Source organism: Corythoichthys intestinalis, chromosome 19, assembly GCF_030265065.1.
Source record: "Corythoichthys intestinalis isolate RoL2023-P3 chromosome 19, ASM3026506v1, whole genome shotgun sequence".
Taxonomy (NCBI): domain Eukaryota; kingdom Metazoa; phylum Chordata; class Actinopteri; order Syngnathiformes; family Syngnathidae; genus Corythoichthys; species Corythoichthys intestinalis.
In genome coordinates this window covers 6814752-6841096 of record NC_080413.1, presented here as the reverse complement: position 1 = coordinate 6841096, position 26345 = coordinate 6814752, and the positions used below count along the sequence as shown (strand labels likewise).

At 40.4% G+C, this 26345-nt stretch overlaps 1 protein-coding gene across 5 annotated transcripts in view; it reads right to left on the bottom strand.

The window, feature by feature from the left end:
* Positions 1-14234: 14234 nt before the first annotated feature.
* tbc1d32 (TBC1 domain family, member 32) overlaps positions 14235-26345 on the bottom strand; it is a 105574-nt gene continuing 93463 nt past the window's right edge. For all 5 annotated transcript variants that reach the window (XM_057822883.1, XM_057822882.1, XM_057822885.1 and 2 more), the window contains one exon: positions 14235-24489. In XM_057822883.1, the coding sequence (XP_057678866.1) occupies positions 24373-24489 (117 nt within the window). In that variant the 3' untranslated portion in view covers positions 14235-24372. The remainder of the gene's footprint in view (positions 24490-26345) is intronic.

Genomic DNA, 26345 nt, shown 5'->3' with positions numbered 1-26345 from the left:
TTTACATGATAGTTATCACATTTTTACATGAGATCCCATTTTTACACGATAGCTATCACGCTTTTACACGATAATTATCATGTATTTACATGATAGGTAAGACGTTTTTACATGATAGTTAACACGTTTTTACATGATAGTTAACACATTTTTACATGATTATCACGTTTTTACGAGATTATCACGTTTTTATGAGATAATTATCACGATTTTTACATGATAGTTATCACACTTTTACATGATAATTATCAGGTTTTTACTTGATAGCTTTTATGTTTTTACATGATCGTTACCAGGTATTTGCATGATAGTTATCACGTATTTACATGATAGTTATCGCGTTTTTACTTAACCCTCTAATTCCTGCAATATGAAGCAATCGTCAGATCACAATATTTGAAAAATAAGGTCTTAATGAAACCTTTTTTTCAAATTTGTAAAAAAGAAGAAAAAATAATATGTGTAATAAGCGCTCGAATATCTAAAACCCTTGCTAAATCCTGTTTTTTTTTTTTCTCATGGAAACTGTAGATGCATGATGAATTTTGGTTTTTTGAGGAAAGATATTTCAAAATTCTGAATTAGTCTCAAAATCATGAAATTCTAAGTGTATCAAATGTGATACACTTGGCAAGAAAGGATGGTTATCACGATTTTTACATGATACTTATCACATTTTGCATGAGATCACATTTTTACATGATATTTATCACGCGTTTACATGTTATCACATTTTTTACCTGACAGCTTTTACATTTTGAGAAGATAATTATCATATATTTACATCATAGTTAACACGTTTTTACATGATGGTTATCACATTTTTACCTGATAGCTTTTACATTTTTACACAATAATTATCATGTTTTTTAAATGATAGTTATCACATTTTAAGATGAGATCCCATTTTTACATGATAGTTATCACGCTTTTACATGATAATTATCATGCATTTACATGATTGGTAACATATTTTTACATGATAGTTAACACGTTTTTACATAATTATCACATATTTACATGATAGTTATCACTTTTTACGAGATCACATTTTTACATAAGATCAAGTTTTTACATGATACTATCATGTAAAAACGTCATACTGGAAATTTTTTTGGGGGGGTAGCAGCAATATGCTTTTGTAAAATATAATAAATTTGTAGGCTATATTTTTAACATTTTAAATAATTTTGTGCTATAATCATTCACATGCATGTAGTTTGGTTAAAGCTACAAGTCTCCTGACTACAAATTGTTGAGAACTGGAAGGTGGCTTGGTGTGATGCTGACCTTTTCTCGGAGCGGAACGAGCGACACGGGCAGATACGGCCGCCACCCACTCCTATGTCTTATCATCTGCAGGCGCTCGCACTTCCTGACTCGAGAGCATCTGTTGAGGGAGATTAAAATGAAAAGACTTTAAGAAGAGAGCACAAAGACTATACGGATCGCAGTGACCTGCCGCGTGAACCGGACTCTCCGGCGAGTAGGTTCATCGAAGAAAGAGGTCACACGCTAGCTCATTTTGAAAACACAATTGATTCCTTTTCACAATAACAAAGTTGGATGATTGGCAATTTCAAGTATATTTGTGATGTTTTGAATAATAGAAATCGAATGAAATTTTTTCAAGTGTCCACAGCAAACGTCAAATATGAATTGTGAGGTCAATCGTTGTGTATTGAAATGGAAAATGATCATCAGTTACCCCCTCCAAAAATGTAGTGAAAAACAAATTGTGTAATTGACAAACTACAAAATATCAACATTGCATTAATAACGTTAGCTCAAAACCAACTAATGATTGTTAAAACACACAAAGGCGACTATTTTTAAAGAATATTTGTCTGATTTCATCTGCAGTGTTAGATTTTTGCATTAACATTAAAGACAAAAAGATGTTTGGCCTTGTTGAAGGTCTTTGATAAAATAAAATATAAAACAGCTATGTGTGGAAGTGGATGTGTGTGTGTGTCTCGCTTTCTTACGGTTTCATTTCCGTCCTTCACTGGACTGAGACGAGAGCTGCAGGACGTGTGGAGCTGGCGACCTATCTCCATTGGTGGACTTGAATAAAAACATTTTTTGGAGGTCCAGCTTTTCCTGTGATAAAGATTTTTTTCATTATTATTATTTAATTATATATGCAGATAACAGACAAGGCTGAAAAAGCATTTTCTGCTCTTGCACCCCTCTTTAAAATAAACTGCTGTATTTTAAGTCAAAAGAACTGTTGTGTTTGATAGAACAATACTAGTCCTTCACAAAAAAATAGCATATTGTGATAAAGTTCATTATTTTCTGTAATGTACTGATAAACATTAGACTTGTCATCACGGGACCTACAGCGGGCTCTTGCTACTGTTGATGTGAAAGTGCATGCCTCTAAAATCAGAAAGAGACTTCACAAGTTTAACCTTCAAGGGAGGCATGCAAGGAGAAAAGCTTTGCTCTCCAAGAAAAAAACAAAGGCGAGACTGAAGTTTGCCAGAGTGAACGTAGACAAAGACCAGGACTTCTGGAATGATAATCTTCGGACAGATGAATCTAAAATTGAATTATTTGGACACCAGAACAGAGGACATGTTTGGCGTCAACCCAATACAGCTTTCCAGGAAAAGAAGATGATACCAACTGTGAAGCATGGAGGTGCAAGTGTCATGGTTTGGGGATGCTTTGCTGCAGCAGGACCTGGCCAGCTCACCATCATAGAATCCACCATGAATTCTATCGTGTATGCTTGAGGAACATGTCAGATCATCTGTGAAAAAAAATAAGCTGAAGCGAAACTGGACCCTGCAACATGACAATGACAACAAAAACCCACCAAGGACTGGCTGAAAAGAAAGAAATGAGTTCTGGAATGGCCCAGATCTTAACCCCATTGAGATGCTGTGGGGTGACTTGAAACCTGTTAGGTTTTGTGTTGGTTTTCTCCTAGTGTGACTTGTCCCTGTGATTGCCCATTGATTTCACCTGTTGTACCTGCTCCTAGTGTATCCCTTAACCTGCATCCTCACCTGTTCCTCGTTGTGCCGTTAACCCTTTTCTGTGTGTGTGTATATAAGCTCCCAGTTTCTTTTCACTCCTTGTTGCGTCATTGTCAATGTCAGCGTCTATGTCAACGTTGAAGTCAAGTCCCGTCCAAGCCCTCGTGTACCCGTCCCTCCGTTTAAGTACATTTTGTTTGAAAATTGCCTTTTGAGCCCTAGTCCTTTTGTTTGTACTTTGTGATTTTGTTAGTTATTATTAAAAGGTTTTTTAAGTTCACTGCCACCTGCCTCGCTGCATTTTTTTGTTTCCCTGCATTTGGGTCCACACAACCTGCCTGCCCGCGTTCCTGACAGAAACCGGCTGTAGATGCAAGAAACCCCTCAAACATCTCACATCTGAAAGTATTCTACGTCTAGGAGTGGGGCAAACTTTCTTCAGGCCGACGTCAAAGACTGGTAGATGGCTACAAAAAGCGTCTTATGCCCCTTTCCCACTGAAACTAGTGGGTCAACGTCCGTTTTTTCCAATCCGATGCAACCCACCAGCAATTGGCATTTGGCACCTTTCCCATTGACAAAAAAAAAAAGCCGTGTCTTTTTTTTTTTTTTTTTTTTCACCCGTCTAACCCCCCACCCCTCCTCAGCCGTGCGTAAGGTTACGTGACGTCACCACGCTAAGATGCGCGTCGACAAATGCAACTGAATTCATTCAGTTCAAGGAAGTAAACAATGCAGAGCAACATGGAAGCCGCCTTTCCGTTTGTGTTCTCCGTTTTCATGCTTTTTACTGCCCTCAAAATGGTCGAAATTGTTATGACGCATCACGTAAGAGCCTACGTCACCACGTAGATTAGGGTGTTGACTGTCGACCCGGGGTTTTGCTTTCACACTGCATGACGATCAGAGCCGAGGTGATTTTAACGCGGGTCGCTTGGCGGGTTGATTGACATGGGTCGAGGCGGGTCGCTGCACCTTTCCCACTGCCACCAAAAGCCGATTGTTAGTGGGTTGACATGGGTTTTTGGCCAGTGGGAAAGGGGTATTAGATGGTAGGGTTTCTTTTTCCTCAGTTAGAATATGCATTTTGTTGATATATTTGGTTTAATGAGTCAAACTGTTAGGTTGCGCTGGGTCCATATTAGGTTGCGTCATTCTGTCAGGTAAACCGGGCAGGCAGGTGGTGTGTGGACCCAAATGCAGGGAAAGGGAGGCGAGGCATATACAGTAGATGGTGCAAAAATGATTTAATTCAAGCCAACAAAAACAAAGTACAAAACAAAGGCTGTGGTGATCCAAAAACTCTTAACAAACAAAAGTCAGGCTAACTAATAAACTTACTTTCCAAGCAGGACGAGGAACTGTGGAAAAACGCTGACATGAACGTGGAGATTGACGTTGACATAGACTCTGACATTGACAATGATGCAACAAGGGATGAAAGAAAACTGGGTGCCTATAGACACACATGCCGACAAGGGGTAACGAGACAATGAGGAACAGCTGGGTAATACAGGAGGACTCACTAGGAGCAGGCAAAACAGGTGAAATGAATGGGTAATCACAGGGACAAGTCACACTAGGAAAACCCCAACACAAACAATGTTAGTTTTTGTTGTTTACCTGCAATTAAATCACTTTCTTTTCCAGATAAAGAAAAACAAGATTAGACATTGATATGGGAACATTTCTTAATAAAGAACTATTTCATGGGGTGACCTAAATTTTTCAAATGACTGTATTTAAGACTCTGGCTGTTGGTTTGGGGGAAAAGAATTCCTGCAAAAGTTCCTGGACTTCATGAAAACAGTTTCCTTAGACAGGAGAAAAATAACCTTGGGCAATGAGCCACTTGCCACTTTGCTGTTATGTTATTCATATTTAACATTTTCCTTGTTTTTGTCGAGCATAAACCTACAATTGGATGCATAAACATCAAATTGTTGATCTTAAACACACAATTTGAGATTTTGTTTGGACAGACAGTATTAAGATTTTTTTGAAGATAAACATACAATTGTGGAGTTAGTTGGAACTGTTGTTTCGTCAATGATGTCAAAAACCAAAATATTTTGTTGACGAACAATTTTTTCATGACGATGAAGAGACAATAATGAGATAAAAACCTGTCTTCGGAGGCCAAAATATAACCACGCGAATAGTTCACGTTTCAGTCATACAGCGGGGCAAATAAGTATTTAGTCAACCACTAATTGTTCAAGTTCTCCCACTTGAAAATATTAGAGAGGGAGGCCTGTAATTGTCAACATGGGTAAACCTCAACCATGAGAGACAGAATGTGGAAAGAAAAACAGAAAATCACATTGTTTGATTTTTAAAGAATTTATTTGCATATCATGGAGGAAAATAAGCATTTGGTCAACACCAAAAGTTCATCTCAATACTTTGTTATGTACCCTTTGTTGACAAAAACGGAGGCCAAACGTTTTCTCTAACTCTTCACAAGTTTTGTCACACACTGTTGTAGGTATTTTGGCCCATTCCTCCATGCAGATCTCCTCTAGAGCAGTGATGTTTTGGGGCTGTCGTTGGGCAACACGGACTTTCAACTCCCTCCACAGATTTTCTATGGGGTTGAGATCTGGAGACTGACTAGGCCACTCCAGGACCTTGAAATGCTTCTTACAAAGCCCCTCTTTTGTTGCCCTGGCTGTGTGTTTTGGATCATTGTTCTGCTGAAAGACCCAGCCACGTCTCATCTTCAATGCCCTTGCTGATGGAAGGAGATTTTCACTCAAAATCTCTCGATACATGGCCCCATTTATTCTCTCCTTTACACAGATCAGTCATCCTGGTCCCTTTGCAGAAAAACAGCCCCAAAGTATGATGTTTCCACCCCCATGCTTCACAGTGGGTATGGTGTTCTTTGGATGCAATTCAGTATTCTTTCTCCTCCAAACACGAGAACCTGCATTTCTACCAAAAAGTTCTATTTTGCTTTCATCTGACCATAGAACATTCTCCCAGTCCTCTTCTGGATCATCCAAATGCTCTCTAGCGAACCGCAGACGGGCCTGGACGTGTACTGGCTTCAGCAGGGGGACACGTCTGGCAGTGCAGGATTTGAGTCCCTGGCGGCGCATTGTGTTACTGATGGTAGCCTTTGTTACTGTGGTCCCAGCTCTCTGTAGGTCATTCACTAGGTCCCCCCGTGTGGCTCTGGAATTTTTGCTCACCGTTCTTGTTATCATTTTAACGCCACGAGGTGAGATCTTGCATTGAGCCCCAGATCAAGGGAGATTATCAGTGGTCTTGTATGTCTTCCATTTTCTAATAATTGCTCCTACAGTTGATTGTTGATTGTGTTGTACCCATTGCAAATTCAGTCTTCCCAGCCTGGTGTAGGTCTACAATTTTGTCTTTTGTGTCCTTCGACAGCTCTTTGGTCCTGGTCATAGTGAAGTTTGGAGTGTGACTGACTGATGTTGTGGACAGGTGTCTTTTAATTCCAATAATGAGTTAAAACAGGTGCCATTAATACAGGTAACGAGTGGAGCCTAGTTAGAAGAAGTTAGAATGCATTGACAGCCAGAAATCTTGCTTTTTTGTAGGTGACCAAATACTTATTTTCCACTCCAATTTGGAAATAAATTCTTAAAAAAATCAAACAATGTGATTTTGTTGTTTTTTTTCCACATTCTGTCTCTCATGGTTGAGGTTTACCCACGTTGACAATTACAGGCCTCTCTAATCTTTTCAAGTAGGAGAACTTGCACAATTGGTGGTTGACTAAATACTTATTTGCCCCACTGTATATATTTTGAGATGACTAAAATATGACTAAGACTAATCAGTAATTTAGTCCAAAAGACCAAGACTATGACGAAAATTAAAAAGACTGCCAAAAACAACACAACAGAGATTGGTTTTCGTTTCTAAATTTCTATTCGTATTGTTCAAGTTAAAAAAAAATCTATTATGGAAGATAGAGGAAAGAAAAAGTCAGTTCAAATGATACTTGTTGACAGCGAAATAGGGTTTTTTAACAGGCTTACCTACTTACTTACTTAGGATTTGGAGGAAGGCCTCACAAATCCTGAAACAAATGCAACTCCAGTTGGGACTAATGTGTAAAAAAAAAAAAAAGATTTTCACTCTACAAAGCTCCTGGTAGGATGTACAATCCCAGAAAAAAAGATCATGGGGAGCAGGTGTATAACTTCTGTCACAGCTAATGAATCCCGTTCCAGCGCCAATGCAAATTTCCCAGCATCTTTATTAACGACGAGCTGACCTTTTCCCGCACGGTTTTCATCAGCCGACTCCGACGTCATCCCATTTCCACGCGCAGCAGAACAATAAGCTCCACGGTGGGAAATATTGACCGTGGCAAATGGAAATGCTAATGGAGGAGTCCCCGAAGCTCAGAGGTGTTCCGGCTGCATGTCGAATGGAGATGAGGCTGGGGGGAAAAAAAAAAAAAAAAAAGCCGCTGGAGCGGGAAGCGACGATGAAGAACATTAGATTTTCAAAAACAGATAAGCGCGGAAGCAACAGAAGTAAAAGAAGAAGATAAAAAGTCGACGACGCCTGACACGGATGATTTGTTTTTGTCATATATTCCTTGAGAGGAGTAGGAAAAATTGTACGGTTCAGTAACAAGGATACACGATACTACTATTGACTACAAACATACAATTGATGGTCACTAAAGCAGGGGTGTGACAATATATCGGAAAGGCGATTTATCGTGATACTTTGTCACTGTTTAAAAAAAAAAAAAAAAAAACACAAACCAACAGTTTGCGACCAAAATCTTCGATTTCAGTAGTGTCTATGTTAGCTGTTAAACATTCAGTTATGACGGGATTTGAAGTCTAGCGCCGTCAATTGCACTGAAACTAGAGCGTCTTGTGGGCATTTACGATCGATGCAGAAAAATTAATTCACGCGTTTGTTACATCTAGATTGGATTACTGTAACTCCCTACTTGCAGCTTGTCCTAAAAGTTCTCTAAAAGGTCTTCAGCTAGTCCAGAACGCAGCAGCAAGACTTTTAATTCGAACTAATAGAAGAGAGCACATCACCCCTGTGCTCCAGGCCCTTCACTGGCTTCCACTCGAGTTTAAAATTAAATTTAAAATCATCCTACATTTAAAGACCATTAATGGGTTGGGGCCATCTTAACTCACCGATGCTCTGGTTCCATACCGTCCCAACAGAACACTACGTTCTCAGAATGCAGGTCTACTGGTAGTTCCCAGGGTTTCTAAAAGTACAGTCAGAGCTAGAGCCTTTCGCCACCAAGCTCCTGTTTTATGGAATCAGCTTCCAGCTAGTATTAAAGAAGTCGAGACAGTCTGTACATTTAAGATTAGACTAAAAACGTTCCTATTCGACAAAGTTTATGGTCAGGCTAGTTGAAATCGGACTAGACTCACAGTTCAGTCTAAGCTGCACTAGAAGCTATTATGCTGGGGGAAGTACAGCCACTGAGTCCTACCTCCTTTTTCTCACACTACCTACCACTTGTCTTACATTATTTCTATTTTCTAATTTTAATACAGTGCCTTGCAAAAGTATTCGGCCCCCTTGAACCTTGCAACCTTTCGCCACATTTCAGGCTTCAAACATAAAGATATAAAATTTAAATTTTTTGTCAAGAATCAACAACAAGTGGGACACAATCGTGAAGTGGAATAAAATTTATTGGATAATTTAAACTTTTTTTAACAAATAAAAAACTGAAAAGTGGGGCGTGCAATATTATTCGGCCCCCTTGCGTTAATACTTTGTAGCGCCACCTTTTGCTCCAATTACAGCTGCAAGTCGCTTGGAGTATGTTTCTATCAGTTTTGCACATTGAGAGACTGACATTCTTGCCTTTTCTTCCTTGCAAAACAGCTCGAGCTCAGTGAGGTTGGATGGAGAGTGTTTGTGAACAGCAGTCTTCAGCTCTTTCCACAGATTCTCGATTGGATTCAGGTCTGGACTTTGACTTGGCCATTCTAACACCTGGATACGTTTATTTTTTAATCATTCCATTGTAGATTTGGCTTTTTGTTTTGGATCATTGTCCTGTTGGAAGATAAATCTCCATTCCAGTCTCAGGTCTTGTGCAGATACCAACAGGTTTTCTTCCAGAATGTTCCTGTATTTGGCTGCATCCATCTTCCCGTCAATTTTAACCATCTTCCCTCTCCCTGCTGAAGAAAAGCAGGCCCAAACCATGATGCTGCCACCCCCATGTTTGACAGTGGGGATGGTGTGTTCAGGGTGATGAGCTGTGTTGCTTTTACGCCAAACATATCGTTTTGCATTGTGGCCAAAAAGTTCAATTTTGGTTTCATCTGACCAGAGCACCTTCTTCCACATGTTTGGTGTGTCTCCCAGGGGGCTTGTGGCAAACTTTAAACCAGACTTTTTATGGATGTCTTTGAGAAATGGCTTTCTTCTTGCCACTCTTCCATAAAGGCCAGATTTGTGCAGTGTACGACTGATTGTTGTCCTATGGACACTCTCCCACCTCAGCTGTAGATCTCTGCAGTTCATCCAGAGTGATCATGGGCCTCTTGGCTGCATCTCTGATCAGTTTTCTCCTTGTTTGAGAAGAAAGTTTGGAAGGACGGCCGGGTCTTGGTAGATTTGCAGTGGTCTGATGCTCCTTCCATTTCAATATGATGGCTTGCACAGTGCTCCATGAGATGTTTAAAGCTTGGGAAATCTTTTTGTATCCAAATCCGGCTTTAAACTTCTCCACAACAGTATCTCGGACCTGCCTGGTGTGTTCCTTGGTTTTCATAATGCTCTCTGCACTTTAAACAGAACCCTGAGACTATCACAGAGCAGGTGCATTTATACGGAGACTTGATTACACGCAGGTGGATTCTATTTATCATCATCGGTCATTTAGGACAACATTGGATCATTCAGAGATCCTCACTGAACTTCTGGAGTGAGTTTGCTGCACTGAAAGTAAAGGGGCCGAATAATATTGCACGCCCCACTTTTCAGTTTTTTATTTGTTAAAAAAGTTTAAATTATCCAATAAATGTTGTTCCACTTCACGATTGTGTCCCACTTGTTGTTGATTCTTGACAAAAAAATTAAATTTCATATCTTTATGTTTGAAGCCTGAAATGTGGCGAAAGGTTGGAAGATTCAAGGGGGCCGAATACTTTTGCAAGGCACTGTATCTAGTTGACTAGTCTTTTCATCACTAGTCACCCGGTGTCCCCTTTCCCCCCTCCCTTCTGGGGAGGGGCTATTTTTCAGCTGCAGCCTCCTGACTATCCGGACCCCTGGCTGGATGGACGTCCTCGTTGCCCCCCAGTCTCATCTGGCTAGATGGACCTCTTCTTGTTCCCTTAATCTATTGCATCTTTACAAACTGTAACTCCGTCTGCTAATTCCCATAAGCAGTCCTGGTGCATCTTGTCTATCCTTCCTGGGAGTGGATCTCTCCTGACTGTGGTTCTCCCCAAGGTTTCTCATTTTCTCCCAAAGAGTTTTTGGAGTTTTTCCTTGCCGACATGGAGGGTCTAAGGATGGGGGATGCCCAGGACTTGAACTTTATTTATTTCATCTTCATTTATTTCATCTGACTGTGTATCATATTGCTTCTGCAAAGCCCTTTGAGACAACCTTGTTGTGATATAGGGCTATACAAATAAAATTGAATTTACAGGTCACATCCTCTCCATTTTAGGGAATTTGCAGGTTACTTCCTGTTGTTTTTGAGTGACTTCCTATTCATTTGGTAACATTTGTGAGCAGTGTTGGGAATAACGGCGTTACATAACGGCGTTATTTTTTCAGTAACGGGGTAGTCTAATGATTTTTTCCGCCGTTACAACGCCGTAACAGTTACGGTCAAAAGCGGTGCGTTACTTACTCTGAATAAATTGAAGAAACTACCAGCCGTAGCGAGTCTACTCTGCTCTGTCATCCAAGACTTGGGGTGCGTTCAGGTTCGAGAATAGTGCACGTACTTCTTAGGACTCCAGGCTGTTTGTCGCTGCTCATTCAATTCGACAATGCTTTCCAAAGAATGCTAACGTTTCTGTGTTTGCTACACCTGAATGCTAGCCTCTTTCCCATCCCCCACTGTCAGCCAGCAAGAATGCTGCTTCCATCTTGAGGACGGCAGACCGTTTGAGGGTGACGGGAGGAGTAGGGCGATGAGGCTCCCTGAATGCATCCCCTGGATAGATGCGATGGAAGTGATTGTGATTGGCTGAGGGTTAGAGTCATGTGTCATGGTAAGCCAATCAGAGCCGGTGTTTTCACACACAAACCGGAACAGTGTGTGCGGCAAACCCACACACACAAAACGGATGCAGAGGGATATGATGGCAGAGCATTCAGAGCCAGCAATCAAAAGGAAATGACATAAAATGCCCCAAAATCAACAAGAAGTGACCTGGAAATCCCCCAAAATCAACGGGCAGGGACCCGCAAATGCTCCAAAAGGACTTGACCGAAATTCAACAGGAAGCGACCTGTAAATGCCCCCAAATAAATCAACAGGAAGTGACCCGTAAGTGCCCCAAAAGCAAAAGAAAGTGACCGAAAATCAACAGGAAATGACGTGAAGTGCCCTATAATAAACTCATTGGCTGCCATGCTTGGAATATTTTTTTTCATATCAACCTCGTTTATTTTGACACTCGCTCTGGCACCGAGCAACTTTTTAATCCTGACGTAATGGGCTGTTTATTTCAATTAAGGTCCAAAAGCTCGTTAGCGGCGCCGGGTGGGCCGGCTCGACCTCGGTAAAGTTTACGGTTTAGCGATGATGGCGCTTAATGGCGGCTTTTTTTTCTGTTTAACAGCGCTGCGCTGTTGTTGTTAATGCCGACCCTTTTCAAGGCGACCGCAGCCGGGTAATTGTTGCTAATTAGCGTGACGAGGCGGCCGCGAGGTGTCTTGCTCAAGTTGGAGAAATGTTTATCTTCAAGCTTTTTTTGTATGCCGCGCACGCTTGTTACGCAGATTTACTAAACAGAACAGGCTGCTTGTTGTACGCGGCGCAGTGGGACGATTGTAGGCTAACTACTGCTTGACAATTCTGTTTACATTCGTCATTTGCACATTTATGGTCTCGCAATCATTCGCTGCCAAAACCTCCTTGTCAAAAACCCATTGGACTGCTATCACTGTCAATGGCAGTCGATGACGTCAACATATAATTGACAACCATAAATATACAATTGAGGACCATAAACATAAATGTAGTGCTGCAACGATTAATTGATTAACTAGAGTATTCGATTAGGAAAAAAAAGATTCGAATTAAATTTTGCTGCTTCGAGTATTCGTTTAATTAAAGTGGCGTTGTAATGGTTCGTATTGAAAGTGTTTACATTTAGTTTTATTGATTTGGGTGGATACACTGCGACTAGTCTGCCTCATTTTACATGGCCGAATCCAGCTGCTCCCTGTTAAGACCAACATAAGCTAGGTTTTTGTTTGAGCTAATGTTTTTTTTCGTGCATTCGTAATTTGGTATAAAGGCATATTTAGCCAATTTTTGTGGGAATATGTGTCTGAATCATTTGTTAAGCGCGTTGTAAAAAAAAAAAAAAAAAAAAAAAAAAAAAAAAAACGTATTTTATAGCATTTAAGCTAGCGGACTTTTGCCATGTAAGTTAGCCAGTTGTTGTTTTGTTGTACATACAGTAGATCCTTTTTTTTTTTTTTTTTTTAAATACCGTTTGAGACTCAGCTCAGGTATTGTATTTTTTTTATGTTCTTTTTTAGATTACTCGATTATTCAAACTAACTAGTTCATCGAGTAATCAACTATAAAATAATCGATAGCTGCAGGCCTAGATAAATGTACAATTGTTGAACACGGACAAATGCTTTGACCATAAACATACATGACTATGCAGTTGTTTTCCATAAAAGTACACCTGTTAAACAAAAACATAAAATTGTTGAACATACAACTAATGAGCAGACAATGGATAACTGTTAGCAAGGCCGACCCAGCCTATACGCAGACTATGCAGCTGCTTAGGGTCCCTGACCACTAGGGGGCCCCCAATCTGGAAACCTCATTTCATACATTGTTAATAGAGCATCGTGAATGATGTGGCGCGTATTGCCGTTTATCTATGCAAACATTCATTTTTTTGTCATTACAATCTGGCAACCTAGGGAATGACGTTGAACCTGCTTTGCGATGATTGGTACTCAAGCTTGCTTGGAAAACAGATGCACGAATATGTCGAAGAGAATTTATCCTTCTGGAGCAGGGAAACGTAAGAAGAAGAACATCTTAGAAGAAAAGAAACAACAGTATCAAGGTAATAGAGCATGTTGTTGATGTTGTTGTTGTTGTGCAAGACACTTGAACGTTGTTGTCAGCTGAGCTTGTCAATATGTCGTACTAGTAATTGCCATTAGCTGCAGAGCGAAGGCCCGGAGCGAATCAAGTAAAGCCGGGCAAGTTGTCACCTGTCGGCAACGGCAAATGTACAGCTTCCGCTGATTGTTGTAAAACGAAATATTGGCATAATATGCATCTGGACTGGAGAGCGCAGATATAGTCATTTCATTTATATCGGACATTATTATCAAGTAGTATGCCAATCAGAAAAAGGTTTGGCGCCATTTACTGTAAGTACTGACAATCATTTGGGGTGAGAAGTTTGAAGTATGCAGTGAAACAAAATCTGTTAATATACAAAATATGGATGTATGGATTGGATTGCATGTATGGGTTTCACAGTACACTGTGACGAAATGGTGGGCTAAAAATATGGGCCCCTTGGCATCATTTTGCTTAGGGCCCCCAAATGGCCTGGGCCGGCCCTGACTGTTAGCATACAATTGTGAACGCCCGTTAAAAAAATCAGACAAACAATACTTAAAATACTTTATTGACCATAAAAATACAATTGTTGAACTGCAACATACATTTGTTGTGAGAGGCCATTAACATTAAACTATTAGAAAAAAAAAAATTGTTGAACTTGAAAGTGCAAAATACTGTATTGACCATATACAGTCATGTGAAAAAAATGGAACACCCCATTAAATATCAATTCTTTATAAAGAAATGTTCACATATCAATGTCTGATCTTGTTTTTCTTTATTTCTAGAAAGACAAAAACAAAATTTAACATAGTTATATTCATTAAACCAATATATATCAACAAAAATGCATATTCTAACTGAGGAAAAAGTTAGGACACATATAACCTAATAACTAGTGTTAACTCCTTTGGCTGAAATAACCTCAGTGAGATGCTTTCTGTAGCCATCTACCAGTCTTTGACATCGGTCTGAAGAAAGTTTCCCGACTCCACCACGCAGAAAACTTTCAACAGTGGCTGCCTGTTGAAGTGAGAGAAAACACCATGGTAAGATCAAAGGAGTTGTCTGAGGCCTGCAGAAAGAAGATTGTAGAGGCTTATGAGTTTGGTAAGGGATTTCAAAAGATCTCAAAAGACTATAAAACCAGCCATTCCACTGTCTGGAAAATAGTCTACAAGTGGAGGAAATTCAAAGCAACTGCCAACATGCACAGGTTTGGCTGTCAAAGCAAGTTCACCCCGAGAGCAGACCACAAGATGCTAAGTCTCCAAAAACCCTCAAATGTCATCACGGGACCTACAGCAGGCTCTTGCTACTGTTGATGTGAAAGTGCATGCCTCTACAATCAGAAAGAGACCTCACAAGTTGAACCTTCATGCGAGGCGTGCAAGGTAGAAAACTTTGCTCTCCAAGAAGAACATGAAGGCCAGACTGAAGTTTGCCAGATTGAATGTAGACAAAGACCAAGAACTCTGGATTTTTTTGGGGGGGAACAGATGAGTCTAAAATTGAATTATTTTGACACCAGAACAGAGGACATGTTTGGCGTAAACCCAATACGGCATTCCAGGAAAAGAACATCATACCAACTGTGAAGCATGGAGGTGGAAGTGTCATAGTTTGGGGATGCTTTCCTACAGCAGGGCCTGGCCAGCTCACCATCATCGAATCCACCAGAAATTCTATTGTGTATCAGATGGTGCTTGAGGAACGTGTGAGATCATCTGTGAACAAATTAAAGCTGAAGCGAAACTGGACCCCCCCAACATGACAATGACCCCAAAAAAATACCAGTAAATCCACCAAGGACTGGCTGAAAAGGAAGAAATTAGTCCTAGAAAGGCTGAGTCAAATCCCAGATATTAATCCCATTGCGATGCTGTGGGGTGACTTGAAACGGGCTGTACATGCAAGAAACCTCACAAAAATCTGACTGTTGAAAGTATTCTGCATTGAGGAGTAGGGCAAATTTTCTTCAGAGCGATGTCAAAGACTGGTAGATGGCTACAAAAAGCGTCTCACTAAAGTTATTTCAGCCAAAGGGTGTAACGCTAGCTATTAGGTGGTAGGGTGTCCTAACTTTTTCTTCAGTTAGAATATGTATTTTTGTTGATACTTTGGTTTAACGAGTAAAACAATGTTAATTTTTGTTGTTTACCTGCAACTAAATCACTTTCTTTTCCAGAAAGGAAGAAAAACAAAATCTGGCATTGATATGTGAACATTTCTTAACAAAGAACTGAATATTTAATGGGGTGTACTATTTTTTTCACATGACTGTACATACTATTCTTAAACTTGAATATATGTATAATTGTTGAAAGATTATTTGAAGCCCATTAAAATACACTTGTGAACCACAAACTAAGCGTTTTCACTTGTGGTCGAATACTTGGGGCGAGTTTATGTGATTGTTTTTGATGATGCGCTGACGCTAACTTATACATGCTAATCGTTTGTGTGGATTGTTATTGTTGTATTAGCAGCTAGTTATAAATGCAAATTTGAAATGCTGTTATTGAAGGTGAAACTGATTTCTTTTTTAGTTTCATTCTGCAAGCAGATGAATACAAAGTCAGCAAACCACACAGATGTCTGACATCGTCATTGAGGAGCTTAGCTAGTCTCGCTAGGACTTAGCCCCAACATCTTGGCGAGGACAGAACAATGGTGTATAATACATGTTTTTGGATGGTGATTTTGAGATTTGGGGGGTCTTAGGGGTACTTACGCGAGGTTCCAGATGGGGCTGGAGTGGGCTAAGATAACAGTTTAATTTTCAGCACCTTTGTGAAGTACTTTGTCACATCCGGTTGGCCTTTTCTACCCTTCTCCCGTTTTGCTTTTTATTTTTTGATAACCCGATTTTTGTTTTGAAAACATTTCTGCAACAGCGCACACTCTGAGTCATTGACTTGTGTCAATGCGCACCGCTGCTCCTGGTCTGATCGAAGGAAGGGCAGACCAAACCATTTCATGAAAATACAGGGGTTGGGGGGTGGCTGGCAGTGCATATGCTCTTTGGGTGTTTACTTTTAGCCAAAAACAAAACAAGAGAAAGGAACCCTTCGTTTTATTCCGATTAAAATTATAATGATTCATATTTAAATTTGCAAACAATTACCTAATGTTCTAATTTTCTTTGTGCACCCCATCAGGGCATGGGCCCTGAGAATCAATATCACTTTTCACCCCAAAACGGCGCCCCTGACTACCTGTACTTGTATTGGTAAAAATTATAGTATTCTGCTGGATGTTCCTACTAGCGTAGACATGGATCTTCAATTGTAAATCAAGGCTGTGGGGAAAAAAAACGCTCGCGCTTCTTTCAATAGCCGACTATCGACTCGACATGATGCAACGGAGTGTTTCTCTCTAGAGTGCACCCGGCGACACAGTCAGCCAAGTCAGTGACACACACAAGACTGTCTCCCCTCATAAAAGAGCTCCTCGTCTCGCAAAGGTTAGCCGTCCCCCCGGAGTGCGTCAGCTGGTGCGCCGTCAGGCCTGTCGCCGAGTGTCGGGATGGGATGAAAAAGAAAAAAAAGGGTCGGATGTCGCCTCGGTCGCCATCCTCGACCCGCCCGAAACGTCAGCGGGCGACCCGGAGGAAACCTCGGGAAGCGTTTGAACGCTGACACTCACTGTGATGCTCGGAGACGCCCCGAGAATGTGGGGCGCGCTCCCAGGATGACATTACGTTCGCCATATGCGGCAAACCGCGATATGCGAGATGGCATGCAGAAGGTCACCGCTGAGTTGCGAGGTTGTAAAGTAAATTAAATTGTTGATCTGATTTATGGTTATTCTAACAAATTTGCAACAAAAGAACAAATTTGCGCTCTAATGTGAGGGAAGAAATGACATTACAAGGACCAAGTGGCAAAGCTACAGCTTTAAAAAAAGTTTTGCTTTGGAAAGTTATTTCTGTTTTTCTTATTATGGTAATAAGAGCCAGAGTTCTTGTTATGACTGCAGTCACCGACTGCAGTGATTAAACCGAATTTTAACTTTTTCTTACTATAAACATACAATTACTGTCTATAGTCGTACAAGGGATGACTATAAATCGACAATCCTTGACCAAAAATGCATAAGACAATAAACTAGGGCTGCAACTAATGATTATTTTTTTTATAGGGCTGTCAAAATTATCGCATTAAGGGGAGGTAATTATTTTAATTAATCACGTTAAAATATTTGACACAATTATTGCACATGCCCCACTCAAACAGATTGAAATGACAGCCCGATTTATCTGCCGATCCCGATATTTCCCGATCCAATTGCTTTTTTTTTTTGCTCCCGATTCAATTCTAATCATTCCCGATAATTTTTCCCGATCATATACATTTTGGCAATGTGCATTAAGAAAAAAATGAATAAAACTTGGACAAATATATACATTCAACATACAGTACATAAGTACTGTATTTGTTTATTATGACAATACATCCTCAAGATGGCATTTACATTATTAACATTCTTTCTGTGAGAGGGATCCACGGATAGAAAGACTTGTAATTCTTAAAGGATAAATGTGACTTTGTATATTGTGACTAAATATTGCCATCTCGTGTATTTGTTGAGCTTTCAGTAAATGATACTGTAGCCATGCCCAAAGGCATGATGGGAAGTGCAACCATGACTGTGCGTAGTTCTATGAATTGATATATCTTCTCTGCGCTGGGAAATAACATAGGGTGTTAAGCAAAAGATCAATTACTACCTTGCTTCACCACATTGCTTCCCACGTTATGTCTAATTGTAGGGAGAGGGATTGTAAGGCTTTAGCCAATTAAAAATGGGCTCCAAAGCCTGCCAAAATTCAATCTACTCATTTTACGCTGCCTTTTAGCTTTCTATATAGGTAAAACGGCGCCATTACAGAATGAGCGCGACAACGCGTGAGTGGGTCGTGCAGCGGATGCATTAATTGCGTTAAATATTTTAACGTGATACATTTAAAAAATAATTAATTACCGCCGTTATCGGGATAGATTTGATAACCCTACCTTAAGCCTAAACTAAAGACTATGGATGAGTGTAACATATTATGTCTGTAACGTTGAATACAATTAGAAAACGATTTAAAATATATATATATTTTTTAAAAAAAGGCATGTCCGATATTTTTGTGCCGATTCCGATACTTTGAAAATGATGTGATCGGACCCGATCGATCGGCGACATCTCTACCTAGTACCAATGTACATACCAAACAGTTACTTGTGTGGGTACCGTTACACCTCCAACAGCTAATGATTTAAAACGTTTTTTTTTTTTTTTTAAATGTAATTTTCCCCAAAACCATCTGTTGATTACTGGCCTTTTCCCACTCGTATTGTCCTTACCTTTTGTCACTGCTGGCAGGTTTTACCATTTCCATCCAACAAAAAAATGTTTTGTTTTTCTTGGAGAAGCTCCCAGCTTGCATACATTAGCAGTAATATAAAGTACTGTGTCATATTCACAGTGGCTGCAAAACAAAGAATGAAAACTAGTTTTCATTCTGTGTTTTTTCGCAGGCTTGTCAAGTCATTAGCGGCCACCTCGCAGTCGGTTTGACAGCGCGCATGCAAAATAACTTGTTTTTTTGCCACGCGTGTTTGACATTTACATGCTGATTTTCTTTGTTGTCTTTTTTAAAAAGTGTTCTCATGGCGTTTCAACAGACTGACTTGAAACAATTTCCCGATCGTCCTACCGTACGTCCGAGATTGTTAAAAGAAAATCTCATTTGGGATTCCGGCCTAGCTGGGCACGAGGAACATCATCTGTCTGAAGGGACGACTTGGTTACTGATGAGCCTTTAGTAGCGTGATGCAAGTGTCCTTATGCATCTTTCATCACGACTCGCTGCCGTGACTTACGTGGGCTAGCATTAATGTGACGCGAGTGCAAGGACGTCATTAAAAAAGTACAGGACTCTACCTTTGGGGCTCTTGGTAACGATGCGGGACCCTCAAAGGAGCTTTACGGATCTGGAAATGGTAGACAGACAGATGAATTTTACATGAATAACTAGTATTCATATCGTGTCTGCAGTGTAAAATAGAGAACTTTTGATACGTTTGCTAACTCTTTGACATTGATGTCAAAACGTGGCTGTTTTTGATGTACTGTGAATTCATACCAGTATTGGCGCCGGTACAGTCCGGTACCAGAATTGGCACCGGTACCGATACAGCATTAAAACGATGCCATCGGTATCAGGAAGTACTAAGAAATAACGCACCGATGCTGTGTAATACGTACTCTTCAAGAATTACTGTAGCTTCCAACTGCCCTACCCAAGATGGTCGCTAGCTACGCATGCCAATGATGGCCATCCAATCGTGTGGTGTCCAATCATGGTTTATGCTGTGAATTTTAATGTTTATCACTAGTAGAAGTCCAATCCATTCAAACTGGGAGGGTGGAAGCGAATGAACGTTCATAATTTTGAATGCTGTTGCAAAAATCTACATCATTGTCATTTTTATAAGACCAAATAACTTTCTGTGACGTTTTGTGAGCACTGTTTTTTTCGTGAACGCATTTGAACGCATAGCAAGGGAATAAGAGTGAGGTCATGCTCAACTTTTATGAGCAGTCGCAGAGTTGTGATTGAAATAAATATTGAGAAAACAACAACGAAAGCTTATCATCACTTGGGATGTTCCAACTGTTGCTTGGTTGCGCAATCACCACTTGGAAAAGAAGAAATAGAAACATGTGTAGCCTTGCGTATATTTCCTAGAATAGGAAACCACACAACCATAGGGACGTCGTGTACATAACAGTGGCCGAGACAGGTGGAGCTTCTCCTGGCAGTGGCAACAATGGCGTACCGAACGCAGGCTATTTTTAGACCGTGACGTTGCATCGTAAAGCGGAAGTGGGACATTACAGACCCGCCCTCGCATTGACACAACATAATTTGTGCTACTTTTCGCCGGTAATCTTTCAAAAACGAACATGCCGATCACGCATTGCTTTTTTGGAACTTGTAGAAACGACTCTAGACATTACGACACATGAAGGATGTTTTCTTCATACGTTTCCGGAAACCAAAAACTCGGGAGGAAAAAATGTGAATCAACTTGCGCAGACTTTTAACACCAGCTCGGTCAATCCATTCACGTTTCATATGCAGTAAACATTATGTTGGGTTGGCATGGTCTTTCAGAGGACAAAGAGGTAAGCGATTTTTATAGGTTTAACTTATTTTTTTAGGGTAACATTGTGCCGTACTGCTTCTGTCTGACAATGAATGACATGAAAAGAATTACAATGGTATCTGACTGCCACTGTTACCGTTTCTGTTATATATATAAAAACAAATTTAGTAAGGGGGAAGTGTAAATAAATTATAGGATTAAGATGTGTAATCAATGAAAAAATTAAAAGGGTTCATTGGCTGTCACTGAGTAGCATTTGCGATCGCTACACAAAGCTAACTAAATTACCCCCAAGAACGGTAAGAGACGTAGGACAACCAGAGGATATATAAGAAAGACAGGGCTGATGGTAAAAGATAGCTTGTTGAAACAGGAGAATGTCATTGTCAGTTGCGTCGATAAAAAAGCTACAGCTATGCTTCGGTTGGCTCGTTTTTTTTTCGTCTTTTTCAGCCTTCGACACTAAAGCCATCTCTTTAACTGAACATTTCTTCCACATCTTTGCCAGTCAATTTGGCACCAGGCACATCATTTTCGGAGAGAATTGGTAGGTTTAGCTCTGTAAACATCTCCTTCATACATGATTTCCATTCATTTCCTATTAGGGACAAACGGTGGCTTGTCCCTACTTAGCAACAGTAGCTAATGTCATTAATATTAATGAGCGGAAGTGACGTGTTGCTTGCGGTACGCCATTGACAGGTGAAAAAGTCATGAAAGTGAAACCGATTGCACCCCTGCGTATTTGGGGTACCACGCAGGTCATTTTCGTGGTTTAATTTTCTCTCTATGCATTTTTTATATAGTCCAATTCGCTCTGCATCGAGTTTGGAGGAGTCGGTCCCTCATCAACTCCCATCTTCGTGCAGGGGCACTGGAAGTCACACACAGCAGAAGGTGCTGAGGATCTTTTTTAGCTGTTCCCATCCAAAAACAGCCGTTTTGGTCCAAATTTCTCCTGCCCGTGCGTTTTCTCCATACAATGAGTGCACAATGGCAGTGCACACGCATGCTGGATAGTTGACTACTACTAGGCTATTACAAAAACAGCGTTCGATTTCACCTACAGTGTGTGTTAGAGTTTTTGTATTGGAAATAAAAGTGCACAAACATATTTGAAAACTCAAAGGTCACAGGTGAATGGCATACAAAAAAACAACGGCTGAAGCTCAACAGCAACACCAAATAATAATATAGCTACAATGCAAGCATGTCTTACCTATTTGAAGACACCAAAGATGAATTTCCTTTAACTCCATGGTCTAAATCTGCAACTACAACTTTTCCGCCCTGTGCACTATTATAGAACTATCCTCTGTCAACAGTTAACTTGTACGTTCCAATTACGCCTGATACAACGTGACCCGGGAGCAAGCAAGGCGTCAGCTGGTGACCATGTTATTAACAAACAAAAACGTTTTTAACATATACATTTAGTCCGCAAAGTTAAATATGCTATTGTTTCAATGTGCTTTTTTTTCCCATTTTTATTTTTGACAAAAATAATCTACCAAAAATTTTTCTCCCCAACCCCAGGGGGTGCTGCATCACCCTCAGCATCCCACTTCCCACTCCACTCTTCGTGCAATCCTCGACGGAATGACCACCAACGGGCAACGTACGTTTTGAAGTGTGCATGATCAATGTGTAAATGCTGGCTCTTTGGGTGAGTGCATCTGCCTCTCCCCCAACCCATAATTTTAAATGTGGTACCGGCTGGCTCACTCGACATGAATGAGCTGTGATGAGCTGACAATGCATTCACACGTTTTTCTTGAACCTTCAAACGTACGTCGCAATAATATGCTTCAATTCAGTGCCCATTGATGGTCCTCCCATCGCGGATTACACAGAGATGAGCGTTTTATTAGAGAGCTCGCCTCCCGCGTTTCAGCTCCTATCAGCCAGCTGCGGTGCTGCCCCCCCCCAACTCAATGCCGACCGAACTGGAGTACCGTATTTTTCGGACAATAAATCGCACCTGAGTATAAGTCGCACCAGCCATAAAATGCCCATCGAAGAGGAAAAAAACATATACAAGTCGCACCGGAGTATAAGTCGCATTTTTGGGCGAAATTTACTTGATAAAATCCAACACATAGAACAGGTATGTCATCTTGAAAGGCAATTTAAAATAAAAATACAAAAGAGAACAACATGCTGAATAAGTGTACAGTATGATAATGTTACATGATGCATGAACAACGAAATGCAAACGTGGCCGGTATGTTCACGTAACATAGCTATTAAGATTTATTCAGATAACTATAGCATAAAGAACATGCTAACAAGTTTACCAAACCATCAGTGTCACTCCAAGACACCAAAATAACATGTGAAATGATATGATAATGTGTTAATAATTTCACACATACGTCGCACCCCCAGCCAAACTATGAAAAAAAACTGCGACTTATAGTCCGAAAAATATGCTATGTAAAAATGCATAGGAGAAAATTAAACCATGAAAAATGAACTGCGTGGTACCCCCAGTCACAGAGGCGCAGGACCAGTTTGTTTCCATGACATTTCCACCTGTCAAAACTGTCACCACTTCCAGGATCGCCACTGTTATGCACAAGCACTCCTGGTTGCGGTTTCCAGGAAATATACGCAGCACAACAACCATATGTTTCTCTTTGTTATTTTCCAAGTGGTGAGTGCGCAACTGAGCGTCAATTGTAACATCCCAAGTAATGATGTCAGGCTTTCGTTGTTGTTTTCTAAAGATTTATTTCAATGTCAACTTGGTGACTGCGCGTAAAAGCCGAGTGTGCCCTCAGTCCGTTCACTCTAGCACCTGCATGATGCGTTCAAATGCATTCACGAAAAAAACAGTGATCACAAAACGGAGTTCCGCACCCCTGGTCTAGAAGGTGTAGTAATTTTGAAATTTCCTGCCGGTGTTTCCAGTTCAGAGGTAAGCCGCGCGGACAGTGATGTAATACATGAGAATGCTACTTTCAGTAACACTTTATAATAACTATCCGTTTACTAGTTAATAGATCATTAGTAAACTGTTGATAAATGATTTTTTTGTTGATTTGTGAAGTATTTGTTAACAGTTTGTTAAGCATTTACAGGGTGTTCTTAACCTGAAACAGTTTGTGAAGAAACGTTTCAAGTTTTTGTGTAACGTTTGGCATTTCTATCTTTTCAGGTTAAGAAATGCCTTTTCAAAAGAAAAGGCATTTTGCAGGCAGCGCTCATGTTGCACATTTATGAAAATCTGCCACAGAACCAACAAATATTTGTACTTTTCTTTGTATATTTAACAAATAAAACTTATGACCTTCAACATTAAGTGTATATAGTTTTATTAAGATCCATCAACTAGCATGGGCATTTAGAATGGGGTCAACCATATTGGAACACCCTGTAAATGCTTAACAAACTGTTAACGAATACTTCACAAATCAACAATAAATCATTTACCAACAGTTTACTAATGATCTATTAACTAGTAAAACGGATAGTTATTATAAAGTGTTACCCTACTTTCTATGCATGTGTAGTTTGTGCAAATGCAGAAGCGGAGGGGCCTTAAACGCACCTTTAATGCAGTGCGGACGGGTATAAAAATAGTCAGCAAAATACTCCGGAGAAAATTATCTGTCCTGGTGTAGACGTAGTCTAAGACTGACTATATACTGGCCTTGAAAGACTCCATGGACCTGAGCAAGTTGGCTACACATTATTTAAGGCCCAGGCAGTGGCTCAATAGGGTTATCAGGTCCAGTCTTTGGGGATGCTCAGTCAGCCAAGAACTTGGCTCAGGGAACGACCGAGACAATACAGACTTCCTTCCCTCGAGTATAGCGTATAACCTTCAACTTCTTGGAGGCCATCATATCTCCACAGAGAAGCCTTGTTATCTTGAACAAACCAGACACGCTGGTCGAAAACTCCCCTTCAATTAGCATTCCGCTAACTAAATAGGGTCGCGGATGCTTTTCATGTCACTGAGTACAAGGCTCCGGTAGCGTCGTTCCAGGAGCTCCATGAAGTCCAGATAGTCGCAGAAGTGAAAATCCTGGATGGGTTCCTCCTAAAAAAAGACAAAAAAACCATGGCTAAGTTGTCTGATTACAGCATCTCATGCCGTGCGTTGCTCTGACACGCCACCGCTAGTGATCCTAATCCCAAAGCGGTGCAAGTACATCCCATAGCTGTGCATTGTAAGCCTCACAGCGGTTAGCGAGCATTTGAGCAGTAAAGTTTTTCCCTCACAGACGTAAAACTACTCCAACGCATCCTCTGCCTTTTAAATTTTTAATTTGGATGAAATATAGATATTACTCCTTGCGAGACAGGCCAACTGTGTAAGTGTGCGTGTGTTAAAATCCGCCCTTCACATTGTTCCCACAGACGTGAATGACGAGGCCGGGCAGAGACGAAATCAAAATATCTAAAACTTAATGGTTCAATTCAGGATAAGGACTGTGTAAAGCTCCCATTCTTACACGCGCGCGCACAATTATTCTATCTCTGGCAGCCATATCTGATGCTAGCGCTCATTAGTCGAGCGTCTTGTGATAAAGCCTTGCTAACTGCTTTTTTATGCACGGGAAGTGGGCGGCAGATGACGGCGGCATTAACATAGGACTACCGTGACGAAGACTCGAAATGTCCAAAATCACAGCTGGGAGGGAGTCTTAACTCATTGGCTGCCATTGACGGTGATAGACGTCCAATCTATTTTCAGTGGGAGGGATGGCAGCAGAGCCGCGGAGAGAGTTGCGACATTCTCTGATCTCCCCGCGGGTGGTCACGTGGTTCATGCAGGGCGCTAGTAGTTCCAAGCACAAGCAGCGCTGTAATGGTTTTCAATGGAACTGACAGCGGTAATTGTGACATTTATTGAAAAACGGATAAAATTACGTATCTAAGTACTTGTTTGATTATGTCATTGCATTATGACATAAATGTAAGAGCTAGTTTTACATTTGGAGTGGTCAAGTGACAACTTAAAACTATGTAAACTCTAACGCAGAAGGGAACTTTCCCATGTTGTGGAGTGAACATATGTTTGTGTTAGCATGAGCACGGGAAATCGACTTTTACATTGAAACGCAAGATGATTTAGGTTAGGGCTGCAGCTATCGATTATTTTAGTAGTCGATTAATCGGTGAACTAGTTTGATTAATCGATGAACTAGTTCGATTAATCGAGTAATCGGATAAACATGAAAAAATTAAAATACCTTAGCTGGGCCTCAAACGGTATAAATTTTTTTTTTTTTAAATGAGGATCTACATATGTACAACAAAAGAACAATTAGCTTACTTACATAGCAAAAGTCCACTAGCTTAAATGCTATAAAACACTTTTAAAAAAAAATTTTTTTTTTACAATGCTGTTAACAAATCGTTCAGACACATATTCCCACAAAAATTGGCTAAATATACCTTTAAACTAAATTACGAATGCATTAAGAAACATTAGGTCAAACAAAAACCTGGCTTATGTTGGCCTTAACAGGGAGCAGCTGGATTTGGCCATGTAAAATGAGGCAGACTAGAGGGCAGTGTACCCACCCAAATCAATTAAACTAAATGCAAACACTTTCAAAAAACAAACCACTATAACGCCACTTTAATTAAACAAATACTCGAAGCAGCAACATTTAATTCGAATCTTTTTTTCTAATCGAATACTCGAGTTAATCGATTAATCGTTGCAGCAGAAATTATGCACTTTCATGCTGGTCGGTTAATTCCCGTGGATATTTGGGTCACTTCCTGTTGATTTTGTGGAAATTCCAGGTCATTTCCTATAGATTTTGGTCGAATTCCAGGTCATTCTCACACTGATTTTTGGTCACTTTTGTTTTTTTTTTGGGGGGGGGGGGGAATTTTAGCTCAACTGCTGTTAATTTGGAGTTGGGTGGTAACGTGTTACAT